This window comes from Abrus precatorius, unplaced genomic scaffold, assembly GCF_003935025.1.
Source record: "Abrus precatorius isolate BTA unplaced genomic scaffold, Abrus_2018 Scaffold5, whole genome shotgun sequence".
Classification (NCBI taxonomy): Eukaryota; Viridiplantae; Streptophyta; class Magnoliopsida; order Fabales; family Fabaceae; genus Abrus; species Abrus precatorius.
In genome coordinates, this window is record NW_020874395.1 from 19,314,109 (window position 1) to 19,330,697 (window position 16,589).

The 16,589-nt window shown below is 29.1% G+C and overlaps 1 protein-coding gene across 1 annotated transcript; it reads left to right on the forward strand.

Annotated features, from left to right (window-relative positions):
• Positions 1-4,812: 4,812 nt before the first annotated feature.
• LOC113866876 (general transcription factor IIF subunit 2) lies at positions 4,813-13,121 on the forward strand. The gene is made up of 6 exons (XM_027501674.1): positions 4,813-5,004; positions 5,840-5,942; positions 11,150-11,280; positions 11,370-11,444; positions 11,671-11,817; positions 13,017-13,121. The coding sequence occupies exons 1-6, from the start codon at positions 4,813-4,815 to the stop codon at positions 13,119-13,121; spliced, it is 753 nt and encodes a 250-aa protein (XP_027357475.1).
• The last annotated feature ends 3,468 nt before the right edge of the window (positions 13,122-16,589 follow it).

Here is a 16,589-nt window from a genome sequence, read left to right on the forward strand (position 1 = left end):
TCCAACCACATTGGGCTGAAAATGCCCAAAAATCTAACTATGGGCTTCTTTATGCTAAACTACATAAAATATATATGAATTAATGCAAAACTTGAAAAAAATACTGGTCAAACATAAATATATGGGCTATAAAAACAAGCCTAAATATAGACTTATCAGTTTGCTATCTTAGGTAGCTTTCCTTAATAATTAACTTAGCTGTACAATTCCAATTTTAGGGTGCAACTCTATGCCATTGGGGCTTTGGGGCATACTTCCAAGGCTTCTTCCTAAATCATGACATGACATCTCACATACCTCAGCATATCAGCTATGACTTTCCCTATTCTTTATATGATTGATCCAACCAGAGTTATAATGGGGAATTTTATTTTTTGAAAGGAGTGAATTGAAAATGCAAAAGAGGAAAATAGAGATTAAAGAAGTGACTACTAAAATTTTTAAAAAACCATTGGAAAACTTTAAAAAATGGTTTACTTTACAAAATTGAAGTTAAAAATTCTAATGATGCACAAGAAAAGTATTAGCACTTAATAATGTCTACAAAAATAGTTACCTAATTGTGCAATAATCGAGCTCTATATCATTCTTAAATTGTGAATAATTGATGAGTTTTGATTCTTCCTCTTATGTATCCTGTGTAATAAAAAAATTATGGCTACTTAGTTCTAAAAAGAAAACCTTTTTTGATAGTTATATAATTGAAAGTAGGAACCTTGTTGAAAGGTTGTAAGAAAAATTAAAAATGAAACTTTTTGAAGGTTTATTAACGTGATTAGGAAAAAAATATTTTTAGTTTTTAAAGAAAATAGGATGAAAATGTTGATTTTGTCATTGTATATATGTGAATAATAGAATAATCTATATATTATTATCATTAATCATTATATGGATTTAAAAAATTATTTTCATTTTTAAAATAAGAAAGCTTAAAAATTATGTAATTTTTAAAATAAATTGAAGAATAAAGTGATAATATCAATCAATAATATTCACAATTCACCTCAAAACCCACATATGCAAAAAATGGTAAGAACCTCTAATTTTTATAATAAAGTGTGACAATCACAAAGAATTACACAAACAAAATATTTACTCAAAAAGAAATAAGAAATGGAAGAAGGAGCCTAAATTATTCATCACAAAATGTTATATTATTCTTTTTTATTTTTAATTATGTGCTAATATATTTTTATGGTTTTTTTAATTTAGTTAAGAAAAGTTATGATACAATTCATCACATGAATTAAGAGGTAAAGAACATAACCCTCCATTTTTCATGAAAGGTGTTCACGGTGAGTGTTCCAGAGGACTTCCTTTTTACTTTAGGTTGAAAGCACTTGTACGTGGTTTCTCTGGGCGTAAAAAGTGGAGGTTTCAACAAACTCTCTTCTTAATATTGCTAAGTACAGCCTCCACATAACCACTTTTGATGCTGATAGTGGAAGTTCTAGCAAACCTTTTATATAGCAAGCTACATCAAGAAACTCCCTTGTGTGTTGATACTTTCACTGCTAAAAGTAATAACTTCAACAAATGTTGAGTGGATATTATGAAATAAGTTCCTAGTTTAATGAGAAAAAGGAATTAAATGCAACTTAAACTTAGATTAAACTAACTATTCTACAAAAATTTCAAAAGTAAATAAAAAATTTGAAAGATATGAAAGAAAATTTGTGTGAGTTGTCTTTCACAAAGCGCTTCTTTAATGTCACTAGTTTGACGCTTGATAATCTTTAGCTTTTGAAGATAATTTTGATGGTAAAAACTCTAACTTTATCTTTAGATTTTTCTTTTTTTCCTCATCAATTTGTAGTTTTTCTTTTAATTAAATAGTCGAAAGAGATAAAGGCATGCTCTTCATTGTCTTGATATCTTACTGCGAGAACCTCTCTTAGAATAGAATCATCATCCTATTTTTCAAATGTGGATGCTATTGAAGAATCAAATATGTCAATACTCATACAACTAGAATCATTGTTGGGATATTTGATGGCTTCAATGACATTAAAAATCACTTTCTCCTCATGAACTCTCATTATCAATTCACTATAATATACTCCCTAAAATTAGGAGAATATCTGCATCCACTTCCATACCTAGAATTACAAAGTCAACTGGGAAAATTAACTTATCCACTTTTAATAGGGCTTCAATAATAACATAAGGATACGTGAATGATCTATCAGCAAGTTGCAAGGTGATATTTGTGAAATTAACTTCTTCAATCCCTAATTTCTTTATTATTACTAGAGACATCAAATTCATGCTTGTATGAAAGTCACAAAAGGCTCTCCCACTGGTAAAACTTCCAATGACACATGGTATACTGAATGAGTCTAGATCCTTGAGCTTTGAAGGCAATTTCCTTTGGATGATGACATTGCACTCGTCAGTCAATGAGACTATTTTATTAGCTTCTAGCTTTCTCTTCTTTAATAATAACTCTTTCATGAATTTAGCATATGAAAATATTTGTTCTAACACTTCAATAAAACGGATATTAATTTGTAGCTTTCTAAACATATCCATAAATTTCTCAAATTGTTTCTTTTTTTTTGCTTGGGATTTTGTAATCTTTGAGGGAATGAAAGCCTTTTATACTTATCCTCATCTATTGGTTTGCAAACATTCTCAAATAGTTGTTTCTTAGTTCTTCTTTCCAATTTAGTGTAATTGTTGTCTTCTAATTTTTCTCTTCTTAGAAGAGAAATATGTTCTCCTTTGAAGTTATCTTGTTGGCTTTCTTCATATTTCTTAAAAGCTGACTTTCTTCATATTATAACATGACATTGCTCCTTTGGATTCATAATAGTATTGTTAGGGAATCTACTATCATCCCTGTTTGTCAATTGTTCTAAAAGTTGTCTGATTTGAGTTTCAAGTTTCTTCATGAATGCTTCTTGATTCTTGAAATTTGGGTCACTTTCATGAATTGCAGTAACATTTCTTCCATTTCATTCATCGTCTTTAAAGGAGATTTTGAATATTGTTACCCTCTTTGAAGTTGAGAAAAAGATGATTGAAAATATGATTGTGGAGATTAAGAATTGACATTAGACAATGGTTACAAAGCTACTTTATGAATTTAGCATATGAAAGCATTTAACACCGTTATATTTACTAATTTTTTTTACATAAAACTATTTTATTTTATTTTATCTTAAACCTAAAATAAATGAATTATATATATATATATATATTACCTTAATGTTGAAAGTTCATGTTATATTTATTTATTTTTATATCTTTATGGTAATTTCACACTATATTTGATGCTTTGTTAATTAATACTTCTATTATTTTATAAATAACTATAAAAAATAAATTTTAGTTAACTAAATGAAAAATAATAAAGTGGGTATTTAGAATTTAAGTATTTAATGTGTATGAAAATTAGAATCAAAATTATTATATAAATATGATTAATTTTTTAAAATGAAAGTTCAAAAATAAAAGTTTTAACATAATGCTTTACTCATTGTATGCCTGATTTGTAATTAATTGTTAAAATAAAATTTACATAAATAATATATCAAATAAAATTATTTGATAAGTACATCATCTCATTAGAGTTTAAAATAATAATTAGTGAACTTATTTGAGTTGTAGTATTATTAAAAAAATAATTTAATCATCTTATATTTTATCTTTTAACTATTGACATTATAAAATTATTTTCTTAAAAAATATTATTATTAAATTAAATTTTTAAAAGATTAATGTATCATTTATTAATTTTTTAAATATTTTATCATCAAATTAAGATGTCAAAGAAAGAAATTTAAATTAGAGGACTAAAATATGAATATTTTTAAAGATATAATTCATTAATATGAATATTTAAAAAGTTATTATATCTATACATATTTTTTAAATAATTATCTTATTAGTAAATTTATTTTAATAACTAACATTAAAATATACTATATTCTTTTTATCTTAGATCAAAATTATCCTAAGTTATTTTTTATATTAAACAAAAAATAAATTTATTAAACAAATATTTAATAATACTCTGTATCTAAATGCATTTTTTCTGACATTATAATTTTAGCTTTCAAACATTTTCTTGATATTTCATTTAGAGAACGACGACTGTGAAATACAACGATAATTGACTTAAATTTTTATAATTTAAAATATTTTTATTTATTTTTAAAATTAAGTTAAAAGTATTTTAAAATATTATTTAATTTAATTTAATTTAAATATATTTTATTATATATATATACATGGGGCATGATCTTTTTACAGTGATGAAAGTCTAAAAAATTTTATTTAGATTTAAATTAAGTTAAATAAAAGACTCATATTAAATGTAAAAATTTTTAAACTTATATTAATGTAAAAAACTTCTTTTTATATATATATATATAATAAAATACTAGAACAGTAACAAATAATAAAATATAAAAATTAAATAAAAATAAAATAAAATAATAAATTAGATAATATTTGATAAAATTATATTTTTATTAAAATTAATTTTTAATTTAACTTTTTCACTTGTATATATTTATAATTTAAAAAATATACAAATGACATTAAAATTTTGATATTAAACTATAATAATTTTTTTTAAGAAATCACATTAAAATATAAATTTTTGTAATATAATTAAAATTAAATCAATTATAGAAAATAAATTATATTTTATAAAAGATTAAATATTTTTATAAAAAATAATTTTAAAATATATTTAATAAAAAATAAATAGAATGAGACGTAAAAAGTGAACTGCGCACGCAAAACAGTGAACAAAACGGTTTCCATTGGAAGAAGGTGGTAGCAACGAAAACAACAAACAGAATGAGCAATCACAGCAACAACAATGTTTACGTGGACACGTCCAAGGCTGAGAGAGCGGTGTGGCTCATGAAGTGCCCTCCCCTCGTTTCTCGCTCACTCCGCGCCACTCCCTCTGACCCCTCTCGCCCCGTCGCCAAGGTCGTCGTTTCCATCGACCCTCTCAACTCAAACGACGACGATTCTCCCCCTCAGGTTGTCATTTTCTTCTTCTCTTCTCTCTTTTCTCCGTAATAATTTTTTTTTCATTTTTTTGGTTTCCAATCTTTTACGTTCTTTTCGATGAAATGGCGTGTTATATTGATGTGTAGATATTGATAATGATATTCAAAATAATAAATATATGCATATACTATGTTGCCCCAGTTAAAATGTTGTTCAGTAACCCCTTTCACAGAATCTTGATTGTAATTAGTTGAGAACACGCCATGTCTAATTGTTTGGTTTATTCTACGTGAAGTTGTGGTGGTGGGTGCAAATGCTTATACTCTGTTTGGTTGAATTGGAGTGTTTAAAGAAAGAGCCAATAAAATAAAATTATTTGGATGAATGAAAGAAGTTTGAAGGTGAATGAAAATCAACAGCTGATTGGATTATCATTTTTAATCTGAGCCTTAGCTTTGGTCCAATTTTTTGTTTAGGTTACATTCTCTGTTTGGTCCTGCTAAACAGTGGTTAAAGAAAATAAATAATAATTTTTTATTTTAAAACACGTGCAATAAAAATTATGGGGTCATTGGGGGTGAATGCATTGTTACATTTTTAACTAGTCCCTTAAGGTATATGTTAGCATTTTCCTTTTCTATTTTATACCTTCCCACTTTCTATGCTCTTGACCTTAGCAAACCTTACTTGTCCCCATTTTTCTTCTTCACTTCTTGAATTGCTTTGTCATTTTATTTTGGAAGAGTTTATCTTGGAAGAGGACGTTGTGTATCATATGAAAATAGTTACTTAGATTGACTATCAATGACAATTTTCCTAGAATTTTGTGTCCTTTTAAAATTTATTGTTTAGTTAAAATACTCAGTTTACTATGGAGTTGGCTGAAGCTGGACATATACCCAGATGTTATGTTATGGACATGTCTAAAGACTTGATTCCAATGTCTGTGTTTTCAGACACACCACAAGGTAAATATTCATCCTTCACTGACCACAGGTATTCAAAATTACAACTTATGTTGGTGGTTAATTAAGCTCACTGTTCATTTATATCCTGGTTTGACATGAAGTACCTGTGATTATTTGAACAAGCAGTATATTACTTTCATATTATGACATGGTAATTTTATGTCCTTATGTCTCTTTTTGCTGTCACTAAATAACCTCCATTCTCAACACAGTCTAGAGAAATAAGGGTGTTCCTTCGGAAAAGAAAGAAATGAAAATGTTCATTCTTTTTAACTTTGTAGGTTGAAATGAATGGACCTCAGGTACATCAGCTATGAATAATATTATTGCATAATTAGAATCTAAGATGCATGTCCATTTTTTATTTCATTAATTATGAATGACTTTCCAACACTTGAGTTTATCTGTTTTAACAAAGCATGAAGTTCTGAAACTGAACCTTTAATTAATTACTTGGATGGAAAATGAACTTGATTGCTTGAAGGGAAAATCTTAGAAGCGTTTATTTGCATATTCTGTAAAATATGTTGTAAGGCCTCCATTAGTCCATCCTTGACTAAATGTAATAGCAGGTTGAAAGTTGTATTTCTCTTACTCCATAAAGAATCTGGGATATCATTTATTCATAATGGATGCTCTAATAAAAGGTTTTATCGTGCCACGCCTGATGCCCCTTTTATCGTAATGGGAACTGGCATTCACTATCGGAATAATAGGAAAATTTAGAGAACAAAGCTCAGATTACTCTAGAAAAATTTAGGGAAAAAAATAAAAAATAAAATATCAAAGAAGGATGCCATCTCTGCACCAAGCAACAGGCACCCTCAAATCACCTTAATCATTGCCTACCTTCACTCTTTGCTTTCCTCACATTTATCCTCACCCCCAGGCCCCATCCTAACAGAATTTTTCTTCCCACCTCTATTCCACTGCCATGCAAACATATTGCTATGCTGCAACTCATTAACTTGAATATTTCCTATTCTTCCCAACTTAACTGGATTCTTGGTCTTGGCCCAACCACTTTGTCCTCTTCTAACCTTTCCCCATATACAACTAATTACCAAGGGTCTATCAGAGTGATAGATTGGTATGCCAACTACAAACATTACAACGTGGATGAATTTATTAATCAGAGAATGGGACGATTAATAGTCCTTCTAATTAAATGCTTAGAATTTTTTGCTTTACCTTACACTATCATCATCTTTTATAATTACATTTTAAATATGTCTAAATGTTTTTTCTTTTTGGGACTGTTATTCTTTTGGTTGATTTACTTATATTTGATCAAGACAGAAAACCTTGTGTCTTTTCAAGCTTGGTTGCTGAGATAACTTTCTTCTATTTATCCACTTCGTTTTTTGTTCTTTTCCTAATGGTATACTCTATGTTATGTGAAAAATAACATAATAAAAGGGATGGGAATTCTGTAGTCAAGAAAATTTTTCTTCAATTTAGGTATGTCATCAATCTACCATGGTACAAGAACAACAGCAAAAGCTTTATCCTACTAGATGTAGTTACATGAATCACACAATATCATTGAAATTGGTCAAAAACTAAATTTTCAGAAGTATTATCTATCATGAGATCCATTTTAATAATTTTCTTGACTTTCTTGTACGTCTTTTCATAGGGCTTAAAATTTCAATAATCATTTCAAGCAAAATGAAAAATAATGATCCAATGTTACTTGTCTCACATTCAAGGTTTTGGATTTTGTTATCAATGTTGCTTGTCTCATGAAAGATCTCAGTTAATTATCTTATGCTATGAGCTAATTTTTTTTTGGACTAATGTTGACCTACAATGTATATTTGAATATGCTAATTTATAAAAAGATAAAATAAAATTAAAAATAAAATGAGAAGTTGAAGTGACCGTTGAAGTGCATATTGTAGCATTGAATTTGACTTTTCCAAAACTGTGGTTCACTTTGAGGGAAAAATGAGAAGTTTCAACTTTCAACCCTTGTTTGAAGATCATTGGTTGATATTATGATGAAAGTACTTGCACGCGTAACTATTAAGGATTTGATGTTTCTTTTTCATCCATGGTTGAGATTCCTCAGTTTTTCCTTTAATAGGTTCACACCTATAACTTTGGAGGGCCCAAATTCATACTATTTTATATTGTCAACCCATTCAGGTGTTCTTATACTTCCTAGGTAACTCTGCCTTACTGATTTAACTTTACAAGTGATCTTTGAATAGACACTGTTGCCACATTTTTTCTAATATTTCCATTGCCATCCTTTATTATCAATCCTCCTAGATCACCACCCTAGTCCCAATTGCTATTATGTAGAGAATTCTTCTATTACTTGGAATTTCTATCCTTTCTAGAGACATGTTACTCTTTTTTCTAATGTTTTTAACTTGTGTTTCTCTGATTCTTATATTAGCCGCTGCAAACTGTTTAAAATGTGCAGATGCTGGATATTAGTGGAGTATAGGATCTTTTTTTTTCTTTTAATTTGGCAAGTCATTAATATTATACTTGTCTTGAGAGTTTCAAATACTTACTCATATGTCAATGCTGTGGCTCTACAAAATTAAAAAAAGCAGAAATCCTCTGTTAAGGATGTAATTTATGATCTAATGATTCTGGTAGAATAGAAGTGCCAAAATTTCCAGGGGTATTTTTTTAAAAAATTCTCTTTTGTGGAATTGAGTGGTTTCCTTATCTTTGTTGAATAGAGAGATTATCATGTTTTATTTAGGTTTAATTATAGTTTTTGTTCCCAATGAAGCCAACCATGCCATACCCAACACAATATCAATACCCTTCAATTCAACACAAAATGTATCTATTACGAAATTAGCTCCATTCAGCTCTAATTTTACGTTCTTACAAAAGCCTTTTGTCACTGCTCTATGTTCATCACCTAATCAGATTCTCATCGTTTTGGTATCCTCCATTGGCCATTCCATACTCATCAACTATAGTAGTCAATAACAGCCGCTATCGCCGTAGAGTAGCACAGTGCTGCTATGAAGACCCAATAGCGTTGCAATTCAAAGGAGCTGTTGTAGCCTCTATTTTATTCTTACTGAAATTCCAAACTTGTTTTTTGTTTCTGAACGTTGGATGACTTTTAAGGGGGGGCAATCTTGGAATTTTGCCCCCTCTTATTTTCTAATATCTTCTCCCTCCCTTTTTTGCAATTCCTAAGCTTCTCATTTCATCTCTCAGTTTTTCTCTCATTTCATCTCTGTTTTCTACAATTTCACTGTTTCCGGTGGCCTTCATCTCCAGTGAGGCTTCTGACATGACACAGACATTCTCCACGTGACATAGATTGTTTTCAGTCATTTTCTTCATTTTCAATTGTCTTCTTTAAGTTCAGCAAAGCTTCCAAAGTCATCCAAACATTTTCTGGTCATCTTTTGCATCTTCGACAAATTCAGCAAACCTGCACATTTTCAATGACTCTATTTTCCTTATTTGTTTATTTTTTTTATTTACTTCTCTACTTTGATTCTCTTACTCTATTCTGTTTCAAATTTCAAAAATTAAAGTATAACCAATGGATGCTCTTGCCAATTAGTCACAAGGAACTACCTCTATTTCAATTTTTTCCTGTGCATTTGTGAAGCCATCGAGAAATAATTTGGATATAGGTTAGCAATAAAATAGTTTGAATGACATAAACAATAAGAACTATGTTACTTGTAAGTTTTGTGAAAAAATAACTACTAGTGATATTACCTGAACAAAGAGACATTAGATGGGAGTGAAGAGAGGTATTGATAGTTGACCAATGACTCCCAAAGAAATAAAACAAACACTAATAGGAACTCATGAGAAGAAGATATAAAAAAAAGACATATTTACTTCAGTCTAATGAAGATGATGATGAGAAAGAAGAGGTGCAAGAAATTCAAAATATTGTTACTGGAAAAAGACCTGTAATCTCAAGTGCTACATCGGCTTATGTTAGTGGCTATATTGCCACCAAAAAAGAAAAAAATGTCTAGGTCCCCTTGGATTTATTATGGTTGAAGAGTCAAAAACAAGCATCAAATTAGCAAAGACAAAAAGACAAACAAGTATAAATGATGTTTCTATCAAGGAAGCAAGAGTAAGAACAATTAAATACAGAGGCATTCCTTTGTAGGAATGGAATTTAAACAACTCGAACAAGGGAAATAGAGGAAATAACGCTGATATTACTTGATATAAAACAAAAATTAGTAAAATGAGTACTATTGCATAAAGCTAGGCTCCTACAGAGAGCTAGTGCTCTCCATCCATAACTAACTTCTTGATATGCAAAAGATACCCCCTCTTACACACCCATTCCACTATAACGAATTCCCTCCTTACTTTGGCTAACCACTTATATCTTTCTATGCCACATCACTCTCCTTGCCCTTACACTTCTCTCTTCTAGTGTAAACCCTCCATAGTGTGGGCTTGGCCCTATTTGAGCCGATATCCTTACCTACAATCCTAACAAATTATGAAAATCTAAAGTAAAAAACTTTGAAATTGTCATTACTAGCAGCATAGAATGTAGATGGTGGTCAACAATAGTGTTTTTTGGTGATGGTATAGCATTAGAAGGATGAAGAAGAAGAAAGATTGATAGATAAAATGTTTTAAAAAATGTGAACTAAAATGCATGACAAATAACAATCTCAGGAATTAAAATGTCCGAAAAAATTATAGTTTTTACTATATATTCAATTATATGTGTCACTTAACGTAAGTCAACATTTTGTTACTGTGTGTTAATGGTGTGTAGCTCGAGAAACTAAAATAATGGATAAAGATAAAAGTCAAGGATTAATGTGATATTTTTAAAATTTCAGAAACAAAAATATCCGACGTTTACAATTTTAGAAACTAAAATAAGAGTTTATTCAACTAATAATTGTTAAATTTTATTGAAAACAAAAGTATTTATTATATTTTTGGTCTCCAATATTATAGATGTTTTCTTTTCCAATAGTAGCGTCTTATTTTTATATTTTTAAAATCAACCTAAGAGCTGAGATTAAGCCAATATAATTAATATATGTTGTCCTTGTATGTTCTGATATGATTTCTTTGTCTATATGATATCTTGTTCTTTGCTCTTGTACTTTCTCTCTTTGTTATGGACATTTTATGCTAGACCCAAAGCATCACGGATCTCCCCTTTAAGAACTAATTTAGAAAAATGTAAATCAACAATTGAAATTTCTGTGGTGTTGTAGGAAAGATCTCTGTGGAAGGAAAGATATTGAACAAATTTGACATGAGGCCCCATAATCAAAATCTTGAACTCTATGGGAAACTCTGTCGTGAAAGGACAAACAAATATATGGTCAAAAACAGACAGATACAGGTTTTCATATAGCTCTAATTCTCATAACGGTGAACCATTGATTTAGGAAACGTTTGATTCACCTTTGATTTCTGAACTCCATTTTTCAGGTTATTAACAATGATAGTGGCATTCATATGAGGCCAATGCCAGGGATGTACAGTTTTTTGACATCTGCACCCACTGTAAATGCCTTATCCTTCTTCATCTTACCAATTTCAGTCCTCATCGATTGTGCACCAAGAGAAACATTTCCTTCTTTTGGCATCATGTGCAGTTCTTACGTCATTTTATTACTTACCGATTAAATTCTCTCTCCTCCCCCCTAGGCTTATATTATATATTATGTAGTTCAATAATTTTTTCTTTTAATTTATACTTCATATGTTGCTCGTTTCTGTATTGGATTAGGAAAAGAAGAAAGCTCCAGCCAAAGGAACAGAGATGAAGAGAACAAGAAGAGACCGTGGAGAGATGGAAGAGATTGTGTTTAAGCTATTTGAAAGGCAGGCAAATTGGAGTTTAAGAAACCTCATACAAGAAACCGACCAACCTGAAGTATGTGATTTAAGTAGTATTTTTCTCTTACAAAGCTTTAGTGTATGGGATACCACTTGATACTTATGGAACCCTTCCACTTAACAAAAATTAAAACTTAATACAGATAATGAATTACAACCTTAAAAGTAAATTGATTCTTGTAGATGCATGTATGGTGGATGCTTGGACCCATCTGATATAATATTTATGCAATTGAACAAATTTATACGATATAGATTCATAAGATAAAATAAGCTGTATATATCATTTTCAGAGAATTTTGGGAGATTTATGGCAGTTTGTCTATATCATTTGTTTTTGATAAAAAAAAAAAGGGAAAATAGTCATGTAGATACATCCCTAGTTGACATTTTATTTAACAATATAAGTTTACTCTGTATAATTGGTAGGTCTCCCCAAGCACACTACATGATTATGAAACTATATATATATATATGTATAGGAGAAGGATCTTTTCACACTAGCGTAAGTTTAAAAATTCTTACACTAGATCTTAACTTTTCATTTAACTTATATCTACCAGTCACTGAAATAATAAATTATAACCTGTTAAATATAAGTTAAATGAAAGGCTGAGATTGAGTGTAAGAATTTTTAAACTTAGATTAGTGTAATATATATATATACCGTTAGATTGTTGATTTGTATGGTTAGAACTTGGTGTAAGTCTTTTAGGGTTTAGGGAGAGAGAGAGAGAGTCAGTCAGGATTCCTTCGACATTAAGTATCAAACTTAGACCTTAGTAACTTTTTATAGATCGTGAGAATGATTGATATAACTATTAGTTTGAAAGTTCTTATTAAATACATTAATTTTATAAATTTTATATAAAAATAAAATTGATAGGTATTTCATTGCCTTACTTATTTTATTGGATATTATGTTTTTAAAAGATAAATAAATATTAAATTTTAAATAACATACTTACAAATGTCTAAATTTTGTAAAATTTGATATGCCTGATATGAAGATAATATAAAATGATTTAATAGTTGAATTGATAAATCTTGCATTCTCCATAAGTTATTAAGACATGTAACTTTAGGTTTAGCACTTGATATTAATGAATCCTAACTCATATATATACACCCACTCCTTCAACCTCACTGTTTTTTATATTGGAAGTTATATTTAGTTTTAGTAATGACTATCTTGCTTGGTTTAACTAATGTGTTGGATCTAAACCTTTTCTACAGCAATTTCTGAAAGATATACTAAAAGACCTTTGTGTCTACAACAACAAAGGAACTAATCAAGGCACGTATGAACTAAAGCCTGAATACAGAAAATCTGGCGATTAAGCAATCTCCAAATTTGTTTTATTTATGCTAATCAATTTGTGAATTTCCTTCAATTGATATAAATGTTATTCACTTCATTTTTTTTTTTCATTTGGTTTGAGTTCCAAAATGAAGCAGCTTGCATCCTGTTAGTCCACGACTTGTTTCCCTAACTCCCTATTTTCATTGACTATCTTGAGGTTATTACCCCTTCACATATTCATCTCTCTCTTTGGCTTCCTTGTGCACATGGTTTGGCAAATTTTCCTACATCACCGTTTACTTCTTTTGTTTCTAAGTTTAAAAGCAAAACCAGAACCATTTTTTTAATGATTTTAACATGTGATAGTAAAATTAACAAAATTATATCGTTAATTTGTATCAACTTTGGAGGTGGCAAATTGCATTTGGAAGGTTGAATCGTGCTTCCATGACTCTAAACACTTTTTGAAATTTAAATAAGCTTTGTAGAGTATGAAACTTGAAAAATCCTGACCACGCTCGCAATTATGCTCTAATCTATTAATATAATACTAATGTTTTTAAATAAAATCTTATATGAGAAGAAAATTAATATACAATTTAAATAATTTTTTTTTATAAATTAAAACTGACTTATATACCTCAAATTTTAAAGAAGTTAAATGAAAGAATTTCTAAAAAAAATAGAGAAATATAAGTTAATTTTGACTTATGGGAAGAACTTGTTTCATTTTACTACTTTTTCTTTACTTTTATAAGGACTTATTAAAAAATTTATTCTGGACCCAAGTATATGTTCAAAAAAAAAAATATTTATATTTATTTGTTCATGTAAAGGATCAAAATAATATTAATATTATTTTTATACTAATTCACTTTCTTCATGTAAAGATTGAAAGAAAAAATTATATGAAGATGAAAGGGTCTGGTGTTGAAGAAGAGAAAAAATTTTCAAGGCAAAAAGAGTAAAAGTGGCCATGAGGTTTGTGTTGGGGAGAGAGAGGTGTTTTGTAAAATTTCAAACTTAATTTAACGGCTAAGCTTTATTCATTAAAATGTTGACCAAAGAGTGGAAATTCAGACCAGGTCTGAGGGTCAAAATTGTACATGAAATGTTTATATAAAAATGGAGATTTAAGAAGTACATTCAACTTTTTGTCTTTCTTATGCTCCAAGGCTTCAACTTTTCATGACAACCTGATTTCATGACATATCAAATTTGCATCATTTTTCTACAATGATAGATTAAGTTAAAAATAAGCGAAAAAAAATACTCCAAAAATAAAACAAATAAATCACAAGCATTTCAATGATAATATCAACATCTATAAATGTTATTGTATTTAAAATAATTTCTCTGAATTTATCGAATTTCATCCTTATTAAAAATCTACAGATAATCTAAAAAAATAGGGTAAAACCAAAATTAATATAATTAATTAAGAGACATCTTTTATTTTTTAAAGAAGTAAAAGAGAGCATAATTTATTTAAACGTTTATACACTTGTAGATAACTCAAGAAGATATGCTTCAGTTCATCGAAAATCAATAGCACTTATAAGTTAGTAAAAAAGTCACACACACTCAAATAAATTTAAAATCTCTTAAATTTAATCTGAATCTTTTCTTTAATTTATATCTGACGGTCAGTAAAGTAATAAATTATAACTTATTAAATATAAATTAAATAAAATATTTATGTCTAAGTGTTAAAATTTTTAAACTTACACCATATGAGAAGATATTGCCTTTAAATATAAAAAGAGGAAACATTGCAGTAAAATTTCCCTCCATTTTATAAGTAAATGATTATTTATCATGCATTCTCGTGAGTTTTCCGCTTATATGTATTCCAGCTATGATAAATCATAAATCATGCACAAATATATATGCCTTAATCTTACAACTGAAGCAGTGCTTTTTATTTTATGTCCCTTCGTCTTTTATTCCCATCATCATTCATGCATTCTACTGATTTCTATTGAGAACCAAAAGTGCAGCCTTCATTTTCCATCCATCACCTTTCATTATTCATACCCGCTTATTCAATTCAAAAACTTTCCAAATCCTCTGAACTATATCAATTGTCTTTCTTCTTCAGTTTCCTTTCTATATTACAACTGCAATATTTCAACATTGAGAAATATTTCTCTAAAATCTTCAGTTTCTCAAATCATGAAAAATAACCTTCGGTCAATTCTTCATTCTTTCTTTCGTTCTCATTCCGAAATCGTGAAAAGTGCATCAAGTTGGACGTATGGCAGACCACAATCTTTCCAACTTTAATAACAATGTGAATGGATTCAAGTAGTAACTTCATCTGTAGAAATTAATAAGATATAACTCACAATATTTTGAGATATTTACAATATATTACAATATATAACTCATAATGCATGTGAATGGATTCAAGCAGTAACTTCATCTTTCCTCTATTTTTAGACATGAATTGTGCCCTTAATTCATTTTTCTTTCCCATTAGTATGTATGTTTTATACCGATACTCTATTCAGATATTTCTTTCCCATTTGTGCTTTCACTATGTCAGAAATGAGTTTTTAGAGCTCTAACTTAGACAGCGGTTAGTAAAAACCACTTTGTAACTATATATTTAGAGAGCAGTTCTCTATTTCTATTAACCGCTCTTCTCAGATCTATACTTCTGAGAGCGATTCCACGTGGAACCTCCTCTAATCTTAAACCTATACTTTGGAGAGCAGTTTTGCGTGGAACCGCTCTCCAATCTTAACTTTTGAGAGCGGTTGTTTAACCGCTCTCTTAAATATAACACATCAGATAGCGCAAGATTTTATAACAGTTCTAAACGCTCTCTAATTTAAAACGGAACCGCTCTCAGATCTCTATTCTGATGTAGTGTTTGTAGTAAAGATATAACTCATACTCTATTAATATGTGGGTGGGGGGTATGCTTTTTGAAATTACCATAAGCAATGCTAAAGGAGTTGAACTTTAAATATCCTACTCTTAAGGTCGAAGGAATTATGAATGTAAATTTGGATTCTAGAGAATATATTGATAATGAAGCAAAGGAAGAGATTGATACTAACCTGGAGGACGTTCTATTTGCATTCATTCATATGGCAGTGACAAGTTTCTAAATCACTTCTAGATAAGAAGAATGTTTGTGTGAGACACTCAATTTGCACCCTATTATATATAATATCTCTTACTCAAGCGTCACTCCTTTAGGAACTCAATCGCTACCATAAAGGTCTTCGTCCTCCTCCATATTGTCATCCTCATCTGACTCTTCCTTAGGCTTGTATTCTAATTCTTCTCATAATTCCTCATCCTCTGTCCAAAATGTAGTTAGAAAGCTAAAGCATACAAGTTTTTAAAAATATTTATTGAATAACAATTCCTCAATTATTCAATGAAACTGTCATTAAAAAAAAATTAATACACTAAGTGAGTTTCACTCAATTGGAACTAAAGATTGCTTTCTATCTAATCATTGGATTCTAAATCAAAATATTATCGATTAA

What these genes read in the sequence shown, in the direction of transcription:
- LOC113866876 (XM_027501674.1), top strand. Translation starts at nt 4,813, where the DNA reads ATGAGCAATCACAGCAACAACAATGTTTACGTGGACACGTCCAAGGCT. An exon ending in TCAAAAACAGACAGATACAG is followed by an intron (nt 11,281 to 11,369) that starts GTTTTCATATAG and finishes TCCATTTTTCAG; the next exon opens with GTTATTAACAATGATAGTGG. An exon ending in AAGAAACCGACCAACCTGAA is followed by an intron (nt 11,818 to 13,016) that starts GTATGTGATTTA and finishes CCTTTTCTACAG; the next exon opens with CAATTTCTGAAAGATATACT.